General features: G+C 44.8%; 1 protein-coding gene across 1 annotated transcript in view; it reads right to left on the bottom strand.

Annotated features, from left to right (window-relative positions):
• Positions 1–26,571, bottom strand: part of fbxl7 (F-box and leucine-rich repeat protein 7) — a 398,497-nt gene extending 371,926 nt beyond the window's left edge. The window contains exon 1 of the mRNA XM_078539135.1: positions 26,180–26,571. Within this exon, the coding sequence (XP_078395261.1) occupies positions 26,180–26,216 (37 nt within the window). The 5' untranslated portion in view covers positions 26,217–26,571. The remainder of the gene's footprint in view (positions 1–26,179) is intronic.
• Positions 26,572–27,672: the final 1,101 nt, after the last annotated feature.

Genomic DNA, 27,672 nt, shown 5'->3' with positions numbered 1-27,672 from the left:
GAGCTAATTAGATTTCCACACCTTCTCCCTGTCTTTGAACTTCCTGCTCTTCTTGTTTCAGCCTATGAACCTTTTATCTCCTTATCACACAATCTAGAAACAGTCCAGGATGCTCTCTGCAATACCCCTGTTGAAAACATTTCTACAGGCTGCTCAACTACCATAGACATCACCCACATATGTGATCCAGCTATATCATTACCCAGAATAAATTGAACCCTTGCAATAGGCAATTTTTCCACTACTCCAACAATCACCTCATCTGTTTTCCACTTACTCTTTAAATCTACCTTCCACAATGGAATAGGTTTAGAATCTCCATGAACCCCACTTATTATCACCCGTTCCTGTGATATGCCCTCTGAACAACAAATGCCACTATCCCACAACGTTAACTAGCCCGTGTCTCTTAAAATTTTAAGATCTTTACCTACTCCACCCTGTACATATGGAACGACTTTCCTTTCACACACAAAATCTGTAAACATTTCTACAACCTACTCCTCCAAATTCTCTTGGGTAAATTGTGAACACATTCCCACTTCCTTACCTATCACTGATTCTCCCTGTTTTACATGTACACAAACCACTGGTTTTTCCTGTGCTTGAACCTCAGAACCCACAGTACTTTTACTTCCAGAGCTTTAGCCTGCAATTTCCAGTGCACTGATTTCATGTGTCCAACTTTATTACAATGAAAACACTTCAATTTTCGAATGTCACTTCTACTCTCAGCACCTTCCTTGTTATTCTGAAAAAGAACTTGCTGTGAATTTCCACTTACTCCTCTTCTGTGACTACCCACCTTCCTTTCAACTTCCCACTTTTGATTCTTTTCTGATTTAAAAGGATGACGAATACAAGGTTTAGTTCGATGAACTAACTCAATCATCGGCTATCTCTGCTGCTTGCCTTACCTTTCAATCTCCTGTTCCCTTTTGAGTTCTCACTACCGAAGGAATTGAATCTTTAAATTCTTCCAAAAGAATTACTTTCGAGGAACTGCATATGTTGTCTCTATCTTTAATGCCCATATCAAAATTACTTTGTTTTACTCAAACCTGATCATCAAAACTTAGGTTATCTGAGGTCGACACTGCAAATAAATATGCCCTCGAGTCGGAGTCATGTTGGATGTATTTCTCGCTAGAAAATATCCAAATCGGACGCTAACTACGGAGCCACTGGATATTGGATGGATGGATTGGATTTGATTTGGGGGGTGGAGGGAGAGAAATTATTATACAAAATTAGGGCTCAGGATTGGGGATAATATACTCGCATTAGGATTGGTCAGCAGACAAAAAACAGAGGAGGAGTAAATGGCTTGGCAGATTATAACTAGCAGGTTACTGCAAACATCAACATGTGAGCCTCAGCTATTTACAATCTGTTAATGACAGATCAGTGGTTGAGTGTAATGTATCCAAGTTTGCTGATTAAGGTGGGAAAGTTAACTGAGATGCACACAAAGAGCGCTGTAGGCAGGTTAAGTTCAGTAGGCATGAATGTGGGAGATTGAGCATAATGTGGAGAAGTATGAGGTTCTCCACTTTGGAAGGAAAAATAGAAAAACAATATTTCTTAAATGGTGAGAAACTGGGAAACGGTGTTTAGAGGGTCTTCGGTATCTTTGATATATGAATCACAAAGTTAACATACAGGTGCAACAAGCAATTAGGAAAGCAAATGGTATGTTAGCTTTTATTTCGAAGGGATTAGAGTATTATTTATAGTATAAATGACTTGCATGAAAGAAATTAATGTATTATCGCCAAGTTTGCAGATGACACAAAAATAGGTGGGAAGGCAAAGGGTGAGGATGACACAAGGAGTCTACAGAGGGATATAGACAGGTTAAGTGAGTGGGCAAAAATTTGGCAGATGGAATATAATGTGGGAAAATGTGAAGTTATGCCCTTTGGCAGGAAGAATAGAGGAGCTGAATATCACTTAAATAGAGAAAGCCTGAAGAAAGCTGCAGCACAATGGGATTTGGGGGTCCAAGTGCATGAATCACAAAAGCTAACATACAAGTTCAGCAGGTAATAGGGAAGGCAAATGGAATGTTGGCCTTTGTTTCAAAGGGAAAGGAGTATAAAAATAGGGAAGTCTTGCTAAAATTATACAAGGTGCTAGTTGCACCTAGAATACTGTGAACAGTTTTGGTCCCCTTATCTAAGGAAAGATATACTGGCATTGGAGGCAGTCCAGAGAAGGTTCACTAGGTTGATCCTGGGGATGGAGAGATTTTCTTATGAGGAGAGGTTGAGTAGGTTGGGCCTGTACTCATTGGAGTTTAGAAGAATGAGAGGTGACCTTACTCAAACATATAAGATTCTTAGGGGGCTTGACAGGGTAGATGCTGAGAAGTTGTTTCCCCTTGTGGGATTCTCTAGGACCAGAGGGCATAATCTCAGAGTAGGGGGTCACCCATTTAAAACAGAGATGAGGAGGAATTTCTTCTGAGGGTAGTCAATCTGTGGAATTCTTTACCACAGAGGGCTGTAGAGGCTGGGACATTAAGTATAATCTGTAAGGGAATCAAGGGGTATGGGGAAAAGGCAGGAAAGTGGAGTTGAGGATTATCAGATCAGCCATGATCTCATTGAATGGCAGAGCAGACTCGATGGGCCGAATGGTCTACTTCTGCTCCAATGTCTTATGGTGTTAGACTCAATATAAGTTTTACCAGGTTGTTTCCTTATATTCCTAAATTTCTGCCTGTATGCCCAGGAACCAACTCCATTGCACTCAAAATAGCCTTTTTTTAACCTCATCATATAGTTCACCGACATTTCTTCTGACAATGAAGCATAAACCTCATGTGCTCTACCCACCAACCTGGATTGTAACAACAATGTCTGGTTTTCTTGTGGTCAATTCATCTGTTTAGCTATCTTCTGAAATGAAATAAAGAATGCTTCCACATCTCTTTCCTCAAACTTTGGAAGAGTTTGTACACATTTAAACATCTCCCCCATTGGATTCTAATCTGGAAATAAATCCTTCCTCACCTACTGGCATCTCTTTTTTAACTGCCTGCATTTTAAGCTGGAACTCTCTCTCGCTCACTCTCTTTTTCCTTTTTCCTCCTTTTCTAACTTCGCCATTTCTAATTCCCTTTCTTGTTTTCTTTCTTGCCCCTTCCCTTCTGCTTGCTCCCTTTTGAAATGCTCTTCCTTTTTTTTCTTATGCTGCCTCTAACTCAAATTTTTCAGTTCCTCTGCTTGTTCAAGTTCAAGCTCCTTCATTTCTAACTGAAGTCTCACTACCTCCAGCTGTGGCTCGCTAGTGTCAGGTATCACTCCCAACTTTAAATGCTGTGCTATACCTTCAAATATATGTTTTCTTCGCCCCTGCAAGTAACCCCAATTGTAATTTATCCACCAATTCCAGCAACTTAACTTTAGTTACTTTTTGTAAACCAGCCAAAATTATAACTTCAACTCCCAAACAAGTCTGAGCAACTGCCAAAGCCATATTGCAGTCTCGCCACTACAAAAAAAACCTCACACCAACTCTTGAATTCAAAGAGCTTCTCGTACTCGTAACCTTAAGATTCACCAACTCCAAACCCAATCAAGGAATTTCAAATATATCCCGCAAAGAGTTCCCAACTATGTTATGGCACATGTTATGGTAAATGCTGAGTTGTTCAAATCCCAAAGGGAAACTTGAAACAACTGCCACAACTTGTTTTCCAATTTATATACATTTTGAGACCCTGAACCAGTCGAACGCATTTAAAAATGCAAATGTACTTTTACACCTTACCTCTCTCTCTCACACACACACACACACACACACACACACACACACACACACACACACACACACACACACACACACACACACACACACACACACACACACACACACACACACAATTTTACAATCATCTCCAATAACATTGAGAATTATTATACCTCCCTGACACAGCCCATAAGGCAGCAAACCAATAACCAATATGATTGAATTGAATAATACAACAGAACCTGAAGCTGCTGATACTGACGTCTATTCCCTATATAATGTCACAGCAGTAAAAACTGAACCTATTACTATCACAATCCAAGTTATTGGGAAGCCACTAATATTAGAGGTAGATACTGGAGCCTCAACCATAGTGATGGGAGAGCACACATTTAAATACCTAAATGAAGGCACCCAGCCTCTAAATCTGGGGCAAAAACAATGACTCAACTGAAGACACACACTGGAAAAACCACACAGGTAAAGGGTATTGCCACAATATCTGTGTCCTCTCGGCAGCAGACAGCCCAGCTTCCAGTGATCATAGTGACAGGTGAAGGACCCAGAAGGACTTTTGGGCTGAGACTGGTTACAAAAAATCAAGCTCAACTGGTCTGAAGTATTTCATTTGGGAACAGGAGGTATTCCTGAACTGCTAAGGAAATATGACTGTGTTTCGTGATGAATTGGGAAAGTTAGATGTTTGCTTGCAAGCCTTTTTATGTGGATTCTCAGGCGACACCCCATTTCTCTAACGCCAGACCTGTGCCTTGTGCCTTAAAAGAGAAGGTGGTGGCAGAACTGTGCTAGTTAGAAAAGCTAGGCATCATCCAGCCAGTCCAATTTCCAGAATGGGCAGTGCCCATAGTCCCAGCGGTGAAACCTGGCCAAACTAAGGGCATTTGTGGGGACTATAAACTGACCATGAACAAGGCAGCCAAACTAGATAATATCCTGTCCCGAGGATAGACGATTTATATGCAATTCTAGCTGGAGGCAAATCCTACACAAAACTGGACATGAGCCATGAATGCCAACAGTTAGAGCTGAACAGATAGCATGTCTAGAGGACGCAGAACCATCAAGATGCACAAGGATATACTCGCCTTACCCTTTGGAGTATTGCCTGCATGTGCAATCTTCCAAAGGACAATAGAGAGAGTCTTTCCCCACCCCCCGCCGAGTACTACTTCCCCGAGTGGTAGTATACCTAGATGACGTTCTGACCACAGGGTCAACTGAAACCAAATACTTAGCAAACTTGGAAGAGGTTCTAAGATGATTCTTGGAAGCTGGTGTACGATTAAAAAGAGAAGTGTACATTCCAAGCACCAGAAGTTACTTAACTGGGTCACAGGGTGGGTGCCATAGGTTTGCATCCGGTAGAAGAGAAAGCTAGGGAAATCAAAGATGCGCCTTCTCTGTCCAGTGTAACTGAACTCAAGTCTTTTCTGGCCACGATCAATTATTATAGCTGCCTCTTGCGAAACTTGTCAACAGTGCTAGCACCACTGCCCTTGTTTAAACAAGAATCATAGTTGGTTGTGGAATTCACAAGAAGAAGAAACCTTTGTGAAAGTTAAGAAGCCATTACATTCATCATGTTTATTAGCACACTACGACCCATCAAAAGAATTGGTATTAACATGTGATGCCTCTCTTATGGTGTGGGAGCCATGCTATCACACAGAATGGAAGACGGATCAGAAAGGCCAATTGCCTATGTCTCCAGAACCCTCTCCGTAGCCAAGAAGGGTTATTCCCAACTAGAAAAGGAAGCTTTAATCGGTGATATTCAGAGTGAAGAAATTCAACCAGTACCTGCATGGGCAACATTTCATTATTGTGTTGGACCATAAGCCATTAATTCAGCGAGGATAAAGCCATTCTGCCAATAACATCAGCAAGAATTCAATGTTAGGTTTTGAGATTATCTGCGTATGAGCATACCTTTTTGGCTTGCATACTGCAAATGCAGACGCACTCAGTCATCTCTCGTTACCAGATAGCACTGTACATGCTCCAGTGCCACAAGAAGTTGTGCTTGTACTGAATTTCTTGGATTCTTTGCCTGTGTGTGCGAAGCAAAATAGGAATTGAACGAACAGAGTTCCAATTTTGTTGAAAGTCAGAGACCTCGTATTGTAAGGGTAGTCAAATATACCAGTGTCTGAAGAGATGAGACCATTCCATGCCCGAAAAACAGAGTTAAGTTGTCAAGATGGAATCTTGTTGTGGGGATCAAGAGTTGTCGTCCCTTCGCAAGGAAGGGAGCCACTCTTGACAGAGCTTCATAGTGCACATTCAGGCATATTGAAGATGAAAATACTTGCGCAAAGCCATGTCTGGTGGCCAGACAATGACAGTGATGTTGAAAGCATGGTGAAGTACTGTCTCCACTGTCTGCAACAACAGAAGTTGCCTGTTTTCCCTCCATTGTATCCGAGGGAGTAGTCTGGTCAACCCTGGGTTAGACTACATATTGATTATGTAGGACCATTCTTTGGTACCATGTTTTAATCGATCATAGATGCACATTCCAAACTTGTGGATGTGTGAAGTCAGATCACTGACATCACGTGCAACCATTGAAAAGCTGTGTCAATGTTTTAGTATACACAGCCTACCGGAAGTTATCGTTTCTGATAATGGTACAGTCATTACCAGTACAGATTTTCAGAGATTCATGAATTTAAATGGAATCAGACATATTAAAACAGCCCCATACCATCCCTCATCAAATGACTTAGATCCAACATTGGTGAAGGCTTTCAGCAGGGGAAAGAACAGAATGTCTGGTCGCAATAAAACCGGAGGCACAGGGCAAGCCAAGGCTCGCTCCTCCAGATCCGGTCTCCAGTTCCCCGTTGGCCATATCCACTGGCTGCTGCGCAAGGGTCACTATGCCAAGCATGTCGGGGCCAGAGCCCCTGTTTACTTGGCCGCCGTCCTCGAGTACCTGACAGCCAAAAATTGAGTCACGATATTCATAGCAAAGTTTGAAGATTTACTACAGGAGATATAGTTTTCATGCAGAATTTTGTAAGTTGACCTTTTTGGGTTCCTGGCACAATTGCCTCAGAAACTGGTCCCTTGTCCTTCCAGGTAGCAGTGGAAGACCAAATTGTGGGAAAACATGTGGATCATCTAAGGAATAGAGAGAGATTCCAACAACCAGCTATTCCACCTCTGATTAACATCAAACTATCAATCCCTGAGGTGACAGATCAACCTAGAATATACATGCCTGATGTCTCGGTAGAGTTGCCAAACTCTGAACTGCCACTTTCTAATAATGTATCTGATGTTGCAGTTCCTGATCACATTGATCCAGTGGAAGAACCGCAAGTGGTAGAGCTACGCCACTCTAACCGAATACGGAAACCAACTCAATCTTTAATCACCTGAGTTGCATACAGGCATATGTTGTAGGATATTCAAATGTTCTCTGTAAATAGAAACTGTAAATAAACTAAAGGTGGAGGAAATGTAGTAATTGCCTATCAAGGGCCATGCAATTTCCTTGGAGGCTCTAACCAATGAGCCCCAAGTGCGGGAATTCTGGGGGGTGGGGGGGGCGCTTTCTTGTCGAGGACCTGGCTCAAGCATGTAAGCATCTGAAAAGCTCTCTGTAATAAAGTTATCTGTTTCTAGTAGAAACCTGTCCAGTACATCCAGTCATTACACCTGTATAGCCAGGTTCAATTCATTGATATCAAAAATAGCAGTGGTCCCAACACAGGACTACTTGCATGCCAAACAGTGGAAGCAGCATGCAATAGACAGAGATAAGCGATCCCACAACAACAGGATCAGACGTAAGCTCTGCAGTCCTGCTACAACCAGTCGTGAATGGTGGTGGACAATTAAACAACTCACTGGGGGGAGCAGGCTCCACAAATATCCCCATCTTCAATGATGGGGGAGCCCGGGACATCAGTGCAGAAGATGAGGCTGAAGCATTTGCTACAATCTTCAGCCAGAAGTACCGAGTGGATGATCCATCTCGGCCTCCTCCTGAGGTACCGAACATCATAGATGCCAGTCTTCAGCCAATTTGATTCACTCCACATGATATCTACACTGGATACTGTAAAGGCCATTGGCCCTGACAACATTCCGGCAATAGTACTGAAGACTTGTGCTCCAGAAGTTGCTATTCCCCTAACCAAGCTGTTCCAGTACAGCTACAACACTGGCATCTACCCAGCAATGTGGAAAATTGCCCAAGTATATCCTGTACACAAAGCAGGATAAATCTAACCCAGCCAATTACCGCCTCATCACTCTATTCTCAATCAGCAGCAAAGTGGTCGAATGTGTCATCAACAATACTATCATCAAGTGGCACTTACTCACAAACAACCTGCTCACTGACACTCAGTTTGGGTTCCCCCAGGGTTACTCAGCTCCTGACATCAATACAGCCTTAGTCCAAACATGGACAAAAGAGCTTAACTCCAGAGGTGAGGTGAGAGTGACTGTCCTTGGCATCAAGGCAGCATTTTACTGAGTGTGGCATCAAGAAGCCACAGCAAAACTGGAGTCAATGGGAATCAGGGAGAAAACTCTCCATTGGCTGAAGTCATATCTAGCACAAAGGAAGATGGTTGTGGTTGTAGTAGGTCAATCATCTCAGTCCTTAGACATAACTGCAGGAGTTCCTCAGGGTAGTGTCCCAGGCTCAACCATCTTCAGCTGCTTCATCAATGACCTTCCTTTGATCAGGTGGTCAGAAATGAGGATGTTTGCTAATGATTGCACAATGTTCAGCACCATACACGACTCCTCAGGTACTGAAGCAGCCCATGTCCACATGCAGCAAGACCTGGACAACATTCAGGCTTGGGCTGTTATGTTACATACGTGCACCATACACATGCCAGGCAATGGCCATCTCCAACAAGAGAGAATCCAACCATTTCCCTTTGACATTCAATGGCATTACCATCACTGAATCCCCCACTATCAACATCCTGGGGATTATCATAGACAGGTTAGAGGCTGGGAATTCTGCAGAGAGTAACTCAGTTCCTGATGTCCCAAAGCCTGGCCAGCATCTACAAGGCTCAAGTCAGGAGTGTGATGGAATACTCCCCACTTGCCTGAATGAGTGCAGCTCCAACAACACTCAAGAAGTTCGACACCATTCAAGACAAAGCAACCTGCTTGATTGGCACTACCACATTGATCCACCACCTTCAACGTTTACTCCCTCTCCATCAACACACAGTGGCAGCAGTATGTACCATCTACAAGATGCACAGTCACCACTCACCAAGGCTCCTTTCATAATACCTTCCAAACTCGTGACCTCTACTACCAAGAAGGACCAAGGGAAGTGTTTGCCTGGGAATAACAAGTTCCTGCAAATACCAAAACCTGCAAGTTCCCTCCAAGTCGCTCACCATCCTGACTTGGAACTATATCGTCGTTCCTTCAATATCATCATTCCTTCACTGTCATGGGTCAAAATCCTGGAGCTCCCTCCCAAACAGCACTGTGCGTGTACCTACATCATATGGACTGCAGTGGTTCAAGATGGTGGCTCACCACCAAGGGCAATAAGGGATGGGCAATAAATGCTGGCCCAACCAGGAACACACACATCCTGTGAAAGAATAAAACAAAAACCCTGGGGAACACCACTTATACTTCTCTTTAGTCTGAAAAATGACCTTTCATCACAAATTGCTGCTTTCTATGCCATAGTCAATTTTGTATCCATGCTACCACTCTCCCCTTAATTTTGATAATAAGCTTATTAAGTGGTACTCTGTCAAACACCTTTTGAATGTCCATGGACTGGATTTTACTTCTGAATCCCAACCGCACACTGTCATAAAGTCATGGGATTATGTGCATTTTCCTGTAAATTGGCAGGAAGCCTTGTTTGTTGTCCAATTAGGAGTGGCAGACACCTGGAGGTGTCAATACACAGGCCAGATTTTACCCTGATAGAATTTACCCTGCAATTTGAGGGGAAAAAGCTGGGAACAGATGTAACAGTATTACAGTTGAATAAAGGCAACTACAGAGGCATGAGGGCGAAGCTGGCCAGAATTGACTGGGAGATGAGTCTAGCAGGAAAGACAGTGGAACAGCAATGGCAAGAGTTTCTGGGAGTAATTTGGGAGACACAGCAAAAATTCATCCCTAGGAAGAAGAAGCATGCTAAAGGGAGGACGAGGCAACCATGGCTGACAAGGGAAGTCAGGAACAGCATAAAAGCTAAAGAGAAAGCATACAATGCAGCGAAGAGCAGTGGGAAACCAGGGGATTGGGAAACCTACAAAGACCAGCAGAGGACAACTAAGAAAGAAATAAGGAGGGAGAAGATTAAATATGAGGGTAAACTAGCCAGTAATATAAAAGAAGATTGCAAGAGTTTTTTTAGATATATAAAAGGGTAAGACAGAGGCAAAAGTGGACATTGGGCTGCTGGAAAATGACGCTGGAGAAGTAGTAGTGGGGAACAAAGAAACGGCGGAGGAACTGAATAGGTACTTTGCGTCAGTCTTCACGGTGGAAGACACGAGTAACATCCCCAAAGTTCAAGAGAGTCAGGGGGCAGAGGTGAGTATGGTGGCCATTACCAAGGAGAAGGTGCTAGGAAAACTGAAAGGTCTAAAGGTGGATAAATCACCTGGACCAGATGGATTACACCCCAGAGTTCTGAAGGAGATAGCTGAAGAGATAGTGGAGGCGTTAGTGGTGATCTTTCAGGAATCACTCGAGTCAGGGAGGGTCCCAGAGGACTGGAAAATCGCTAATGTAACCCCCCTGTTTAAGAAGGGAGTGAGGCAAAAGACAGGATATTACAGGCCGATTAGCCTGACCTCGGTCGTTGGTAAGATTTTAGAGTCCATTATTAAGGATGAGATTTCAGAATACTTGGAAGTGCATGATAAAATAGGGCAAAGTCAGCATGGTTTCATCAAGGGGAGCTCATGCCTGACAAATCTGTTAGAATTCTTTGAGGAGGTAACGAGTAGGTTAGACAAAGGAGAGCCAATGGATGTTATCTACTTGGACTTCCAGAAGGCCTTTGACAAGGTGCCGCACAGGAGGCTGCTCAGTATGATAAGAGCCCATGGTGTTAGAGGCAAGGTACTAGCATGGATAGAAGATTGGCTGTCTGGCAGGAGGCAGAGAGTGGGGATAAGGGGGTCCTTCTCAGGATGGCGGCCGGTGACTAGTGGAGTTCCGCAGGGGTCAGTTGGGACCACAACTTTTCACTTTATACATTAATGATCTAGATGAAGGAACTGAGGGCATCCTGGCTAAGTTTGCAGATGACACAAAGATAGGTGGAGGGACAGGTAGTATTGAGGAGGCGGGGAGGCTGCAGAAGGATTTGGACAGGTTAGGAGAATGGGCAAAGAAGTGGCAGATGGAATACAACATGGGGAAGCGTGAGGTCATGCACTTTGGTAGGAAGAATAGAGGCATAGACTATTTTCTAAATGGGGAGAGAAATCAGAAATCTGGAGTGCAAAGGAACTTGGGAGTCCTAGTTCAGGATTCTCTTAAGGTTAACTTGCAGGTTGAGTCAGTAGTTAGGAAGGCAAATGCAATGTTGGCATTTATTTCGAGAGGACTAGAATATAAAAGCAGGGATGTGCTGCTGAGGCTCTATAAGGCTCTGGTCAGACCACATTTAGAATATTGTGAGCAATTTTGGTCCCCATATCTCAGGAAGGATGTGCTGGCCCTGGAGAGGGTCCAGAGGATGTTCACGAGAATGATCCCAGGAATGAAAGGCTTAACATATGAGGAACGTTTGAGGACTCTGGGTCTATACTCGATGGAGTTTAGAAGGATGAGGGGGGATCTGATTGAAACTTACAGAATACTGAAAGGCCTGGATAGAGTGGACGTGGGGAAGATGTTTCCATTAGTAGGAGAGACTAGGACCCAAGGGCACAGCCTCAGAGTAAAGGGAAGACCTTTTAGAACAGAGATGAGGAGAAACTTCTTTAGCCAGAGAGTGGTGAATCTATGGAATTCATTGCCACAGAATGCTGTGGAGGCCAGGTCATTGAGTGTATTTAACACCAAGATAGATAGGTTCTTGATTGGTAAGGAGATCAAAGGTAATGGGGAGAAGGCGGGAGAATGGGGCTGAGAAACTTATCAGCCATGATTGAATGACGGAGCAGACTCGATGGGCCGAATGGCCTAATTTCTGCTCCTATGTCTTATTGATTTAAAGCGTTGACAGCAGCCATTGCTTTGGGTGTTGATCCAACCAGCGATGGCAGAAAGAGGGGAGGAGCAGGAATACCACAGGTTAGCCACTCTTACTAGGGCAGCCCCTCCTTTGAAATGCTTCTGGAAGGGGAGGGAGATCGGTGAAGTGTATTTTTCTGGCGAAAGGCAGGAGAAGGCCATCCAGCCAGACCAAACATCCCTCATTGGAGGTGGCAAACTAAGTCAACAGTCGCAGCACGAGGAGGAGGAATATGGGTTCAGTGTCATGAGCGGTTCAATGACCTTATTTGTTCAGGGACACCTAGAAGACAGGCTTCCTTGTTTTTAAATCAGAAGCAAGCAACTAGCTTAACAACCTGAGGGTGCAAAATGCTCCTGTATAAATGGAGGAGATTTGCGCCCAGGAATATTACTGACTCGTTAGCAAAATTCTAACCCAAGCACTACCAAGGAGCAGCCAGCACTGCAGAATGTCACATGTTTATGGAATTGTTGAGGGGGTCAACAATGTCTTATCCCTCTCTCTCTCTCTTTTCCTTGCAGGAGAAAAGGGCACACAATGCCCAAGATAGGTGGTGGAGAGCCTCAGTGCACTGTACTGACAAGCATGGGCAAGACAGCACTTGATTTGGCAATGGTCACAACATGAGGAAGTTGGTAATGGAGAAATGGGAATCAGTGCAAGAAGGGTGAAACGATCTAGAAATATCTGTGTGAAAGCGGATGGATTGCACTCCTCCCCCGAGACAGTATGCCAAAACTCAATGTGCAATCTCGGTAGCACCACTACTTACTGAGCTGGCCAAGTCCTAAATGATATAGCTGCTAGACTGGGTCTGCAACAGGTGGTGAGGGAACCAGCAAGAGGGAAAAACATACTTGACCTCATCCTCACAAACCTGCCTGCCGCAGATGCATCTGTCCATGACAGTATCGATGGGAGTGATCACCACACACAGTCAGTCATTGTGGACACTGAGGATACCTTCCATCGTGTTGTGTGGCACTACCACCGTGCTAAAAGGGATAGATTTCGAACAGATCTAGCAACACGAGTCTGGGCATCCATGAGGCGCTATAGGCGATCAACAGCAGGATTGTACTTCGAACACAATCTGTAACCTCATGGCTTGGCATATCCCCCACTCTACCGTTACCATCAAGCCACTGGATCAATGCTGGTTCAATGACGAGTGCAGAAGGGCATGCCAGGAGCAGCAGCGGTCATCAACCAGGCATACCTAAAAATGAGGCGTCAACCTGGTGAAGCTATAACACAGGACTACCTGCGTGCCAAACAGCATAAGCAGCAATTGATAGACAGAGCTAAGTGATCCCAGAACCAACGGATCAAATCCAAGCTCTACACTCCTGCCAGTCATGAATGGTAGTGGACAATTAAACAACTCACTGGAAATATCCTCAATGATGGAGGAGCCCAGCACAGTAGTGCAAAAGATAAGGCTGAAGCAATCGCAACAATCTTCAGCCAGAAGTGCCGAATGGATGATCCATCTCAGCCTCCTCCGGAGGTACCCAGCCACACAGATGCCAGTCTCCGGCCAATTCAATTCACTCCACGTGATATCAAGAAACAGCTGGAGGCACTGGATACTGCAAATGTTATGGACCCTGACAATATTCCGGCAATAGTACTGAAGTCTTGTGCTCCAGAATGGGCCATATCCCTAGCCAAACTGTTCCAGTACAGCTACAACACTGGCATCTACCCGGCTATGTGGAAAATTGCCTAGTTATGTCCTGTACACAAAAAGCAGAACAAATCCAACCCAGCCAATTACTGCCCCATCAGTATACTCTCGATCATCAGTAAAATAATGGAAGGGGTCAGCAACAATGCTATGAAGCGGCACTTGCTTACCAATACCCTGTGCACGGATGCCCAGTTTGGATTCTGCCAGGGACACTCAGTTCATTACAGCCTTGGTTCAAACATGGACAAAAAAGAGCTAAGCTCCCAAGGTGAGGTGAGAGTGACTGCCCTTGACATGAAGGCTGCATCTGACCGAGTGTGGCATCAAGAAACACCGACCGAAACTGAAGTCAATGGGAATCAGGGAAAAACTCTCCGCTGGTTGGAGTCAATGGGAATCAGGGAAAAACTCTCCGCTGGTTGGAGTCATCCTAGCACAAAGGAAGATGGTTGTGATTGTTGGAGGTCAGTCATCTCAGCTCCAGGACATCACTGCAGGAGTTCGCCAGGGTAGTGTCCTCGGTCCAACCATCTTCAGCTGCTTCATCAATGACCTTCCTTCCATCATAAGGTCAGAAGTGGGAATGTTCGCTGATGATTGCACAATGTTCAGCACCATTCGCGACGCTTCAGATACTGAAGCAGTCCATGTCCAAATGCAACTGGACAAATGGACAATATCCAGGCTTGGGCAAGTAGCATTCACACCACACAAGTGTCAGGCGATGACCATCTTCAACAAGAGAGAATCCAACCATCGCCCCTTGATGTTCAATGGCATTACCATCACTGATTCACCCACTATCAACATCCTGGGGGTTACCATTGACCAGAAACTGAACTGGACCAGCCATATAAATACTGTGGCTACAAGAACAGGACAGAGGGTAGGAATCGTGCAATGACTAACTCACCTCCTGACTCTCCAATGCCTGTCCACCATCTACAAGGCACAAGTCAGGAGTGTGATCAATTGCCTGGATGAGTGCGCTCCCACAACACTCAAGAAGCTGGAGACCATCCAGGACAAAGCAGTCCGCTTGATTGGCACCACATCCACAAACATTCACTCCCTCCACCACTGATACACAGTAGCAGCAGTGTGTACCATCTACAAGATGCACTGCAGGAATTCACCAAAGTTCCTAAGACAGCACCTTCCAAACCCATGACCACTACTGTCCAGAAGGACAAGGGCAGCAGATAGATGGGACCACCACCGCCTGGAAGTTCCCCTCCAAATCACTCACCATCCTAACTTGGAAATATATCACTGTTCCTTCACTGTCGCTGGGTCAAAATCCTGGAACTCCCTTTCTAACAGCACTGTGGGTGTACCTACACCACATAGACTGCAGCGGTTTAAGAAGGCAGCTCACCTTCTCAAGTGCAACTAGGGACAGGCACTAAATGCTGGCTCAGCCAGCGAAGCTCACATCCCATGAATGAATAAAAAAAAAAACCCCAGCTCTGCAGGAGCATCTGCTGGCACAGGTGCATCGCAAGATCTCCTTCTCCCACTGAGCCATCGGTGGAATGGCTGCCAGTGCCAGGAGGTGTCACTGGAGTCCTTGACTAAGAAAGAAGCAACAGAGGCTGCACCATCACAGCTTTCAAGCACACCCTCCAGCAGCATCATGACTATCCCATCAGTGGGTCCTCCAGTGTGATTAAAAAGGCTGACACTTGGAAAATCGCATGTTTGAGTGAGGAGGTGGTGAAGGAGGCAAAGGCAACTGTGGGCATTCCCCCTCAGAGGCTGGAGATCAGTCACATAACTCCCATGTTCAGCTGGGTGGAGATGCACAATCTCAGGAGTTACATGCAAGGCAGCTATACTTTGACTAGCGGCGACACGTGTTCCCAAATGTGTCAATTCCCTGAAGTAGTGCGGAGTCATGGGATGAGAATGGAGCAGTCCATTTCAGCATACATGCACTGCTATGTCTCAGGGTTTTGAGAGCCCGAGATGCTCCTTTGAGGATGTGGCCAAACCTCATGGGGAGCTATATGTGGCAGCACTTAGGCATGCCCAGGATGTGCACTATATTCTGTAGCATAGGCCACTCAGTGACGCTTAACTACATTCACTCCATGCACCTTTGCATCATGTGTCCCAGTCGATGGTTTCCTCTAGCGATCAAGAGCGCCACTGAAAGGGTGAGTCAATCATCACTGGTGATGAGGCGGCCCCTCACATGGAGCCTTCATCAACATCCACCTCCTTGGCCCCTCTGACTGAGGAACCATCCGTGCAGTAAGGCTCCATAATGGAGGCTGCCCTTGTTACATGCACACATGTGCAAGCAGACTGCATCCACCTCATCTGAGGTCACAAGGGCAGCAACCCCAATGTGTAACCATGACTGAAGGCCACCTCATCATTCATGGCACTGAGTGAGTCACTTGGGTGTCCTTCGTATGTGTAAAGTCATACTATTTAATTACAATGGACATGTAGCTGCATGAACCCAAACTTGTGTTTCCATTTTTTGATGGCAATACAGAAAAAGAGAAAAGTGAGCAAGCAAAGCAATGGTATGTGAACATAGACACTCTGACTGTTGAAGGGATGTTTTTCATTTATTTTTGGTGATGAAACTTTGAGGTTATGTGCATTGTGGATTCATTAAGTACAAAGCGAGTACCAAGAACACAAGAGATAGAAATAAGATTAGACCATACGGCTCATCGAACCTGCTCTGCCATTCAATACGATCATGACTGATCTTGGGCTTCAACTCCACTTTCCCACCCACTACCAGAGCGCATAGTCCTGTTAGAAGAGTAGTGCTTAATTAGATGTGCCTGAATCAGATTGGTCCCAATGTTCTGCTGAGTATTTCAACTCATGATGTGACCCCAGTGACCTCCCTGCCCTGTTCTGCATCTTCCTTCCCTTCCTCCTCCTCCTCTTTGTCCTCCTTCAATGAACTCTGTCACTCCAGTGTTTCACTCTCCTCAAGGTGGACACCTCTCTGCATGGCCATGCTATGGAGAGTGCAGCAGACCATCACAATGTACAAGACCCTTTAGGAGTGCACTGGAAGGCACCATCCGACTGGTTAAGGTACCAGAAATGCACCTTCAGGAGCACAAGACCTGCTCGATGGTGGTCCTTGTAAGCAGATGGCTTTGGTTAAGTATTCTGTGGCTCTGTTGCAGGGATATTCCAAGGTTCATTAGCTTTTTCTTCATGGGATCTCACTTAGCCTCTAGAAGCCATCAATGGTGAGTTGCTGGTGCCATGAAGAGTAGTGGCATCTTTGATTGCCAAAAGATGAAGGAGTCATGGCAGCTGCCAGGTGAGCACGTACATACATGCTCTTGTTATCGTCTCTAATGAGCTGAAGGTTTAGGGAGTGAAATCCCATCCTTTTGAGCAACCTGGCTGCTCAGTTGGCACCTAGATGGCTAAATGGGTGCAATCAGTGATGCCCTCCACCTGCAGGAATCCACCACTGGAGGCGAATCCCACTACCCTTCGTGCTTTTGATGCCCCATCCATCTGAAGGGTGGCCGTCCCTGCTCTTGCAAATAGTGCAGTGGCCTTATATCATAGGGTGCTGCAGCTTGGGAGACATCACCGAGGTGCTGATCCATGGAATAATCTAGGGGCAAGGCTGTTCGAGGCCCACATTGACTTTAATGCAGTACTGCTGGGCTACACCCTGTCAGTAGCTGAAGCCTGAGGTCTTGGTTTCTAATATTTATACTCTTGTTAAACATCTGCCAATAGCCACAGTCTCCTGCAGCACTGATTCTCTGACATGTTGATGCAGCTTATTTTTTGGCAGTACAATCTATGCAGAGGGTATCACCTTCTTTGCCTTCCCTGCGCTCTGCTCTCCTTAGACTCTTGGGTCTGCATCAGCTCCTCATAACTACTCAACCCTATCTCTGAGAAGCTGTTGCCTTGCTTGCAGTCAGACACAATGCTGCTTCTAGGACACCTCTTGTGGCTCCATGATCCTGCAGGCTCACATGTCCTGCGCCACCCCCACCCACCCCGGTCAATTGTCCCAGTGTTTACAGACAAAAACAGAATTACCTGGAAAAACTCAGCAGGTCTGGCAGCATCGGCGGAGAAGAAAAAGAGTTGACGTTTCGAGTCCTCATGACCCTTCGACAGAACTGAGTAATATTAGGAGAGGGGTGAAATATAAGCTGGTTTAAGGTGGGGTGGGGTGGGGGGGGGGTGGGGGGGTGGTTGTAGGGACAAGCAAGCAGTGATAGGAGCAGATAATCAAAAGATGTCACAGACAAAAGAACAAAGAGATGTTGAAGGTGGTGATATTATCTAAACAAATGTGCTAATTAAGAATGGATGGCAGGACACTCGAGGTACAGCTCTAGTGGGGGTGGGGTGGAAAGTTTAACAGGGCATAAAAGGTATAGATTTAAAATAATGGAAGTAGGTGGGAAAAGAAAAATCTATATAAATTATTGGAAAAAACAAAAGGAAGGGGGAAGAAACGGAAAGGGGGTGGGGATGGAGGAGGGAGTTCAAGATCTAAAGTTGTTGAATTCAATATTCAGTCCGGAAGGCTGTAAAGTGCCTAGTCGGAAGATGAGGTGCTGTTCCTCCAGTTTGCGTTGGGCTTCACTGGAACAATGCAGCAAGCCAAGGACAGACATGTGGGCAAGAGAGCAGGGTGGAGTGTTAAAATGGCAAGCGACAGGTCTTTCTTGCTGACAGACCGCAGGTGTTCTGCAAAGTGGTTGCCCAGTTTACATTTGGTCTCTCCAATGTACAGGAGACCGCATTGGGAGCAACGAATGCAGTAGACTAAGTTAGGGGAAATGCAAGTGAAATGCTGCTTCACTTGAAAGGAGTGTTTGGGCCCTTGGGCGGTGAGGAGAGAGGAAGTGAAGGGGCAGGTGTTGCATCTTTTGCGTGGGCATGGGATGCAACACCTGCCCCTTCACTTCCTCTCTCCTCACCGCTCAAGGGCCCAAACACTCCTTTCAAGTGAAGCAGCATTTCACTTGGATTTCCCCTAACTTGGTCTACTGCATTCGTTGCTCCCAATGCGGTCTCCTCTACATTGGAGAGATCAAACGTAAACTGGGCGACCACTTTGCAAAACACCTGCGGTCTGTCCGCAAGAAAGACCCAAGCCTCCCTGTCGCTTGCCATTTCAACACTCCACCCTGCTCTCTTGCCCACATGTCTGTCCTTGGCTTGCTGCATTGTTCCAGTGAAGCCCAACGCAAACTGGAGGAACAGCACTTCATCTTCCAACTAGGCACTTTACAGCCTTCCGGACTGAATATTGAATTCAACAACTTTAGATCTTGAACTCCCTCCTCCATCCCCTCTCCCTTTCCGTTTCTTTCCCCTCCCTTTTGTTTTTTCCAATAATTTATATAGATTTTTCTTTTCCCACCTATTTCCATTATTTTAAATCTATACCTTTTATGCCCTGTTAGTCTTTCCACCCCACCCCCACTAGAGCTGTACCTTGAGTGTCCTGCCATCCATTCTTAATTAGCACATTTGTTTAGATAATATCACCACCTTCAACACCTCTTTGTTCTTTTGTCTGTGACATCTTTTGATTATCTGCTCCTATCACTGCTTGCTTGTCCCTACAACACCACCCCCCCACCCCTTACCTTAAACCAGCTTATATTTCACCCCTCTCCTAATATTACTCAGTTCTGTTGAAGGGTCATGAGGACTCGAAACGTCAACTCTTTTCTTCTCCGCCGATGCTGCCAGACCTGCTGAGTTTTTCCAGGTAATTCTGTTTTTGTTTTGGATTTCCGGCATCCGCAGTTTTTTGTTTTTATCTCTGTGTTTACAGATAGCTGGCTCAGAACTGTGTGCCAGCTGTTAAGGATGGGGGAGAGGTGGTAAGATGGTCCCCCACTTTTTTCCACCACTCAGCTGACCTCAGATAGATGTGTTTTAAAGGAAAAATGTTTTAGCACTTATTGCTGCGACTCTCTAGAATAGAGAACTGGCAAGTTTTGAAAAAAAGGATAAAGGTTTATTTTCCAACATCTGAATTTGCAATAGCACATAGACTCTCACGCAAAAAAGTGATGATAAAAAAGGGTAGCATACAGGTAGGTCTTAAAATATCCAAAAATTCAGTGTTATATTTGAGTCTCTCAAGATGGAAGCTTGAAATGTTGCAGGCCCAAGGATTCCCTTTTGGTTCACTGAAGAAATGGAGGTTGGAAGTTTCCGGCGACGGGTTCACAGTGGCTTCCTGCTTGCAGCAGCAGGTTTCTGGCTTCACTGCAGTTGAGGTGCAGTCAAACCTTTGCGGCCAAGATCTAGTTTGTTTCTTCAAATCGGTAGGTAAAAGTCAATTCTCTGTCTGCTGGCAGAGTTTAGACAGGGTCCTTCTTTTGCTGGTCCCTCTCTGCCTGCCCAGACTGACTTACTCTTCTGAAGAAGAGTCATACGGACTCGAAACCTCAACTGTGTTCCTCTCCACTGATGCTGTCAGACCTGCTGAGTTTTTCCAGCTATTTTTGTTTTTGTTTCAGATTTCCAGCATCCGCAGTATTTTGCTTTTGACTCATTCATATTGCTCTCCAAATGTGTGTTGATATATGTTCCTTATCGCAACCTGGTTTCTATGGGGTGACCATAGTATCTGTTTTTCCACTGTCCACACAGATGCTCCCTGGCAACTTGAGCGCTGACACTCAATAGTGTTTGAGTGTCCTCCATTTGCATCTCCTTGTGACAGAATAGGTTTCTCCTCACGCCATTCTGTGGAATTCCATTCCGCAACAGAGAAGTCTGCAAGCCCATTGTGCACTAGGCTTCAGCAGTTACTTGGACAATTGCAGCTATCAAATCCACAAGGAAGATCTGTTGCATTTTAATGTTTTCTCAATGAAATGTTCCAAAAGGTTGTTAGCATTTTAACATGCTGACCAGATGGCAGACTAACAGCCAGCCTTGTGTAGTTCCATGAATATTGGCAGAAAGGAAAAGAGGTCACCTGAACTTCATTTTGTCTCAACGGAGATTGTATATTCTCCATTTAGTTTTTAAAAGTGTTAACTTTTCCATGAATATAACTGTGTGGGTATGACACAATAGATGAGTGCCTCTCAACCTTCCAACTATTTATGAGCCCATATCATTGAATGGTGCGGCCAAGGCTGGCTCCCTCCTGCATTGCATCCTCCTTGTAGATACGGATGAGATCCAGCATGGTTTTGGTGCCTCATTTCAAAATTAACAGACTGACTTTTTAATGAGCAGTAAGTTAGCTCGTTACCATCAAATAATAATCTGTACTGGTTGCCAGGTCCCATGGAGGTGTCAGCTGTGGCTCAGTCCATAGCACCCTCGCCTTTGAATCAGAAGGTTGTGGGTTCATGTCCCACGCCCGGAAACCAAGAACTGTGATTGTACTCAAAAAAAGTTGCCGGGTCCCATTTCCCTGACCTTAGCTTAGGGGAGGTGACGACATAGTGGTATTCTCACTGGACTGGTGATCCAGAGACCCAGGGTAATGCACCAGGGACCTGGGTTCGAATCCCACCATGGCAGATGGTGGAATTTGAATTCAATAAAAATCTGGAGTTGGAAGTCTAGTGATGACTATGAAACCACTATTGATTGTTGTAAAAACCCATCTGGTTCACTAATGTCCTAAATCTGTCATCCTCACCTGGTCTGGCCTACATGTGACTCTAGATCTGCAGTAATGAAGTTGACTCTTAAATGCCATTTGAAATGGCCTAGCAAGCCACTCAGTTGCATCAAATCACTACAAAGACATACAAAAGGAATGAAACCAGACAGACTATCCGACATCGACCTAGGCACCGGAAACAACAATGGCAAACCCAGCCCTGTAAATCCTGCAAAGTCTTCCTTACTAACACCTGGGGGCTAGTGCCAAAATTGGGAGAGCTGCCTCACAGACGAGTCAAAAGCAGCAGTCTGACAGTCATCCCCATGGAATCATATCTGACAGATCATGTCCCAGACACCAGCATCACTGTCCCTGGGTATGTCCTGTCCCACCGGCAGGACAGACCCCGTAGAGGTGGCAGCACAGTGGTATACAGTTGGGAGGGAGTTGCCCTGGGAGTCCTCAACATTGGCTCCGGCCCCTTGAAGTCTCAAGGCATCAGGTCCATCATGGGCAAGGAAATCTCCTGCTGATCACCATGTACTGCCAGTAACCTCCACCCCCTGGCCCCCAGCAGATGAGTCTCTACTCTTCCATGTTGAACACCAATTGGAAAATACTATGGGCCCTGACAATATTCTGGCAATAGTATTGAAGGCTTGTGCTCCAGAACTTGCCAAGCACCTAGCCAAGCTGTTCCAATACAGCTACAACACAAGCACCTACCCAGTAATGTGAAAAATTCTCAGTTATGTCCTGTGAACAAAAGACAGAACAAATGCAACCCGGTCAATTACTGGCCCATCAGTCCACTCTCCATCATCAGTAAAGTGACGGAAGAGGCCATCACACAGCAATAACCTGCTCGCTGACACTCAGTTTGGTTTCTGCCAAAGTCACTCAGCTTCTGACCTCATTACAGCCTTGGTTCAAACATGAACAAGAGAGCTGAACTCCCGAGATGAGGTGAGAGTGACTGCCCTGGATATCAAGGCAGCATTTGACCGAGTGACATCAAACAGCCCTAGCAAAACTGCTCAAAAACAGGCTACTCAACCCAACTAGTCTTTATACTCCACGTTCGCCTTCTCTCACCCCAACAGCATAACCTTCTTTTCCATTCTCCCTCATGTAACTATCTAACTTCCACATTTGCCAGTTCCTGACCTTCTGATGTTGCCACAGGATTCCTAGATCTTGTTAATGAAGTGGGAGAGGACATTCTCAGCCTCCCACCACATTTTGCTGGAGAAACACTTGCTGAACACACTACTATACTGTAGAGACCACACAATAAAGCACCGCATCATGACTTGCTCCCAGAACCATTTGAGGTCTGCAGAGGTCCCAGGCAGGTCAAACACAGATCAAGTTTAAACCTGATGCCCACCATGTGCACACCCCTCCCACCACCACCACCACCCACGCCCACCCAACTGCGAATGTTTATGGCAATTGGGTCTCCCTGGTTGCTGACCTCCACCAACAGGCAGTAGGCCCTGATCTCACAGACCTTAAATTTTCTGCCCTTTTCCCCAGTGCTTGCTACTGCCAGAGGCTGGGCTTATGCCAGGAGTGCCCTCAAGCCATAGTAATGGCCAGGACAGGAAATTGTTCCTGCCTACACCCAGGAGTGGTGCTATATACTTCAGCTTTTCTCCAACCCTGGGACAAAGATGCCCAGGAAAATCATTGTTATATTCAGGAAGAGCTGCCCATGGCAGTTTTCCAATTAATGTGCTCCCAAATATAAGTTCCATTGCAAAATATTTGTGCATTCATGTCAAATAGATGCCTCCCATTCTAATCAAATAAATGCCTTTAGCCAGTTCAGCAGTTTGCATCATGAACTCTGCATTGTATAACACCAATTACCAACTTGCTCACTCCCATTTCCAGTTATTTAAGTGTTTTAGAAGATTGCCTTGGCTCATACCCTTATATCCCATTAAGGGGAAGAAATGTTTTTTCAGTAAAATATTTTAAACTGCTACACATGCGCAGGAAAGCAAGTCTCATCTTACAAATTGGCTTTAAACATGCCAGAGTAGAGAGAGGCAGCAGAACACAAGATAAATCAGGTAGTGAACAGAGATCCCTCTGTGTAGCTCCCTTGAGAGCCAAATTAAAAGTTTCAAGTCTTGTCACTGCCATCCAGTGGATAACTATGACACTCATGCATTATGTAGCTATATTGTCAGAAAGGCATCTGGGAATATTGGCTGGATAGTGTGTGTGTAGAATCTGGAAATCATGATTCGATGATTAGTCAACACTCAATTATTGTTCTTTTATATGGCTACCAGGATGGTAGAAGGCAAATTAGATGGATCACAGTCTTTTGTCATCTAGCAATTCCAATATTGCTACAGTCCTTACGATCATTCAGGTTTTCTCCTGATATATCCAAATTTCATTTATTACAAAAATGCAGTTTCCATAATCAAACTGTACCACCTATGATGTGAAGCTTATATCATTATGCATGCATGAATGGGATAATCTGCCTCAAAACTACCCTCTTTTTATGAAAGCATGCACCAGAGATAATATGGAATGCCTAATAGACTCTCTTGCAAACTCCAAAAGATGAGAAATATTACGTTATCATATTGTTCCATTCTGGCTAAAACTGATAGTTAAATTTAGTTACAAGTGAAACAATTGCACCAAAACAAAAAAAAACCCAAGATACTGATGGTGTGAATACTCTCCTCTTGCCTGGATGAGTGCAGCTCCAACAACACTCAAGAAGCTTGACAGCATCCAGGACAAAGCAACTGTTTGATTGGCACCCCATCCACAAATATTCACCCCCTCCACCAGCAACACACAAAGGCAGCAGTGTGTACCATCTGCAAGATGCACTGCAGGGACTCACCAAGCCCCCAGCCTCTACCATCCAGAAGGACAAGGGCAGCATACACATGGGAACATCACCACCTGGAAGTTCCTCTCCAAGCCACTCACCATCCTGACTTGGAAATATATCACTGTTCCTTCACTGTCGTTGAGCCAAAATCCTGGAACTTCCCCCCCCAACAGCACTGTGGGTGTACCTACACCACATGAACTGCAGCGGTTCAAGAAGGCAGCTCACCACTACCTTCTCAGGGGCAATTAGGGATGGACAATAAGTGCTGGCCTAGCCAGTGACGCCTACATCCCATGAATGAATTGAAAAAAAAACAATCTGGTGAGGCCTTTTCAGAGAAACCAATCCTTCATAAATTTCTGAACACTTGTGGATGGATGTGCCCTTTGAAATGACCCAAGAAATGTATCGGGCATTTTTATACAAGTCCTTTCTCCTCCTTGTACTCTTGCACACCACAGCATCTGAACACGAATTATGGAAACTGGAATGGAATTGAAGGCTGAACGTGAACACTAAATTGAAAGTGACATAACAGTGTAGCAGTCTTTCTTTGTCGAAAGAAGCTTTTGTGTTACAAGTGATAAGCTTGATAAATCAAATTACAGATCTGTGCTCCCAGCATGGGCTTTACATGTTGTGCATACTGGGAATTCAGACATGGAAGTTTGCAGGCCATGCAAGATTGCCCCTGCATTAACTTTAATTTATGCTGAACTACACTTGAAATCCTGACATCTGACAAGTTAAAGTTCTGCTTCCTTCACATCGCTTCCCTTTTTGCCACATACTTTGCTTTTTCTTCATTTTGTTATATGTTAAATTATTATAAAGTATAGGTAAATTATACTTTTCCCTCCAGAAACTAACAGTTTTCCTTGTTCATCCATCAAAAACATTTTCAAAGTCAGTTTCATGAAGGTTTATGTGCTCACAACTATGATTTCCACTTTTTATCCTCTAGTTTTGGATCTAGGAACCTAAGGGGCGGAGAGAGTAATGCAACTATATACACTCTGTGCCACTCAACCAAACAGGCCTTTTCTTATGAAAGTATTAATAGCTCCATTGTGAATGGTGGTCGGTGACTACCCCATCTCTTTTAATCTGTAGGAATCTTTATTTATTATTTAATAGTCAACCAAAATTATTTTGGTGACAACTCTGGGGCAATGTAAGCTCTAAATGTCGAGACCAACCCTTTCATGGTGCACGTCTTTCTGTACATGACGTGTGCCATAGCCATACCGGAACCTCAAAATCTTTAAAAAGCACATGTTCATCTGACAAAGACGAAGCAATTATATCAAGTAGACCGAAATCCAGAATTAGAATGAACTGCGAGAAACCGAATGGTCGCACAAAACATTTAAGAAACGCAACCAGGTTCTGAAATTCAACTGTGACATTCAATCAGACCTTTAAATCTCAGTAACTATAACTTACTTCGCTGTTTAACTGCTCCCAGGAAAATGTTTGTTTTAAGTTATTCAAGTAACAATATTTAGATAAACATATTTCAATTCATTGTTAAGTTGTGAGGGATTACACTAAACATTGGACCTGCACATTTGATTAAATCCAGGTAAACATCAGTTCAGCAATTATCAGTCCTCGTCTCCCTATCAACAGTGCTTTAAGTCATGGGTGCAAAAACTGGGAGGCGCTTCATCGCAGTTCCCGGCTTCAAAAACAGCAAACGAGCATTTATGTTCATCTGGTCTCCCGTCCTCTTGGTTATTTTGACGCCAATTCAGTCACATGTTTTTCATTCAGACAATCATTTTTGGAATCAATTGAAGACAAATAGCGTTAGCCAAAAGCCGTCTGAACGAACAATATCGTACTCAAAATAACTTAACAAGTAGTAACTTTAAAAGGAACACACGACACTGGATGTCTGGAGTCCTGACAAGCTTTCAAGGAAGAAATAACTGGGTTAGTCACGTTCCTTCTCAATGCAAACTTTTATTTTCTCTCTGTAGAAGTTCACTACATAAAACTCACCCTCACTGCCGCACTGTTTGCCATTATTCGCTCCCATCCTCCAGACTTCATGCTATATCATCATAGCCCACCGCACCATCCCAAATTCCAGACGGGGGGGGGGGGAGAAAGAAAACAAGCAGCGCAGGGCAGGAATCGTTCAGCTCGCTGCGAACGGTTTCCAGACTCCAGAAAGAGAAGGGAAGAAAAACCAACTCAAATTATAATCCACAGGCGCTCGGCGACTCCTTCTTGTTCCCGATGGGTTATGAAATAAATCCTCCTCATTCGTCCATCCTCTTTAAGACCAAGAGAGATCCTGCACTGAGATTGAAAGATCCGCCCGAAATGTCAGCGTCCGAGAGGCCGGAGCTGAGCGGAGCGGAGCGCGTCTCCCACTCAGCAACCTAGAGGAGCGAGCGAGCTTGGGGCACCGCCCAGCTGTCAATCCCCCTCCCCCAACCAAAACACCCCCCCCCCCCCCCCCCCCCAAGCCGGGGAGAGAGGAACTTTTCCCGCCCCTTAAAGGAAACCTCTGCTATAGTCATTATAACAGAAGGGGAAATTATATTTAAAAGTCTTACTTTTCTCATAGTTTCCCTCCGAAAATGTCCAAGTTGAGATCTCCTCAACGTCCTGTGCACAAAAAATATATTACTTAATTATAATCCACGGATGGAAATTTAACATCGTCCTGACTGGAGATTAACATACGGCGGGCTGTGTGAGGTCAGTGTTTACATCTCTTTAAAACAGGTCGCAGGGATTACAGTTTTTACAGGTCGTATCGCAACTTCGTCTGCCATGTCTTTAACAAAGTGTCCGGTTGTAAAACTAGTCGCAGTGGCAAAGGGAAGCCCAAATATGTGGAGTACCTCGACTCATTTTTACGGATGTAGAGTAAAAGTGTGGATAACATGGATACACGGCACAGAAACTATTCGGCCCAGCCAATCCATGATGTGTCTATGTTCCAATGAGGCCTCCCATCTTTTCTCATCTAAATCCACCATGGTAACCATCCATTCCCTTTTCCCTCAAATGCTTGTCTGGGTTCTCCTTAAATGCATCTATATTGGCTTCAACCACCCCCTATGGCAATCAGTAACCACTCATTGTGGATGAATAAATTGCTTCAATTCCCTATTGGGTTTCGTGGTGACTGTTCCTCACAAGGGTAAACATTCTCTCTGTATCCACTCTATCAATACGTTTCCTAATTTTAAAGATATCTATTAGATCACCCCTCAGCCTATTTTCAAGAGTGAAGAGACCCAGCTTGTCAATTCTTTCCTGATAAACACATCCACGAATTTCCGCTATCATCCTTGTCAATCTTCTCTGCATCCTCTGCAGTCCCTCTATATTCATTCCATAATCTGATAACCAGAACTGCATGCAGTACTCCAAGTATAATCTAACCAAGGTTCAATTCAGGTTTAGCATAATTTCTCTGCTTTTCAATTCTATTCCTCTAGCAATAAAGCATAGTGCTTGGTTTGCATTTTTAAAAA

Source organism: Cetorhinus maximus, chromosome 3 (genome assembly GCF_964194155.1).
Source record: "Cetorhinus maximus chromosome 3, sCetMax3.hap1.1, whole genome shotgun sequence".
NCBI classification, from domain to species: domain Eukaryota; kingdom Metazoa; phylum Chordata; class Chondrichthyes; order Lamniformes; family Cetorhinidae; genus Cetorhinus; species Cetorhinus maximus.
Note: the sequence above shows the minus strand (reverse complement) of the source record. Positions and strands in the feature narration are given on the sequence as shown.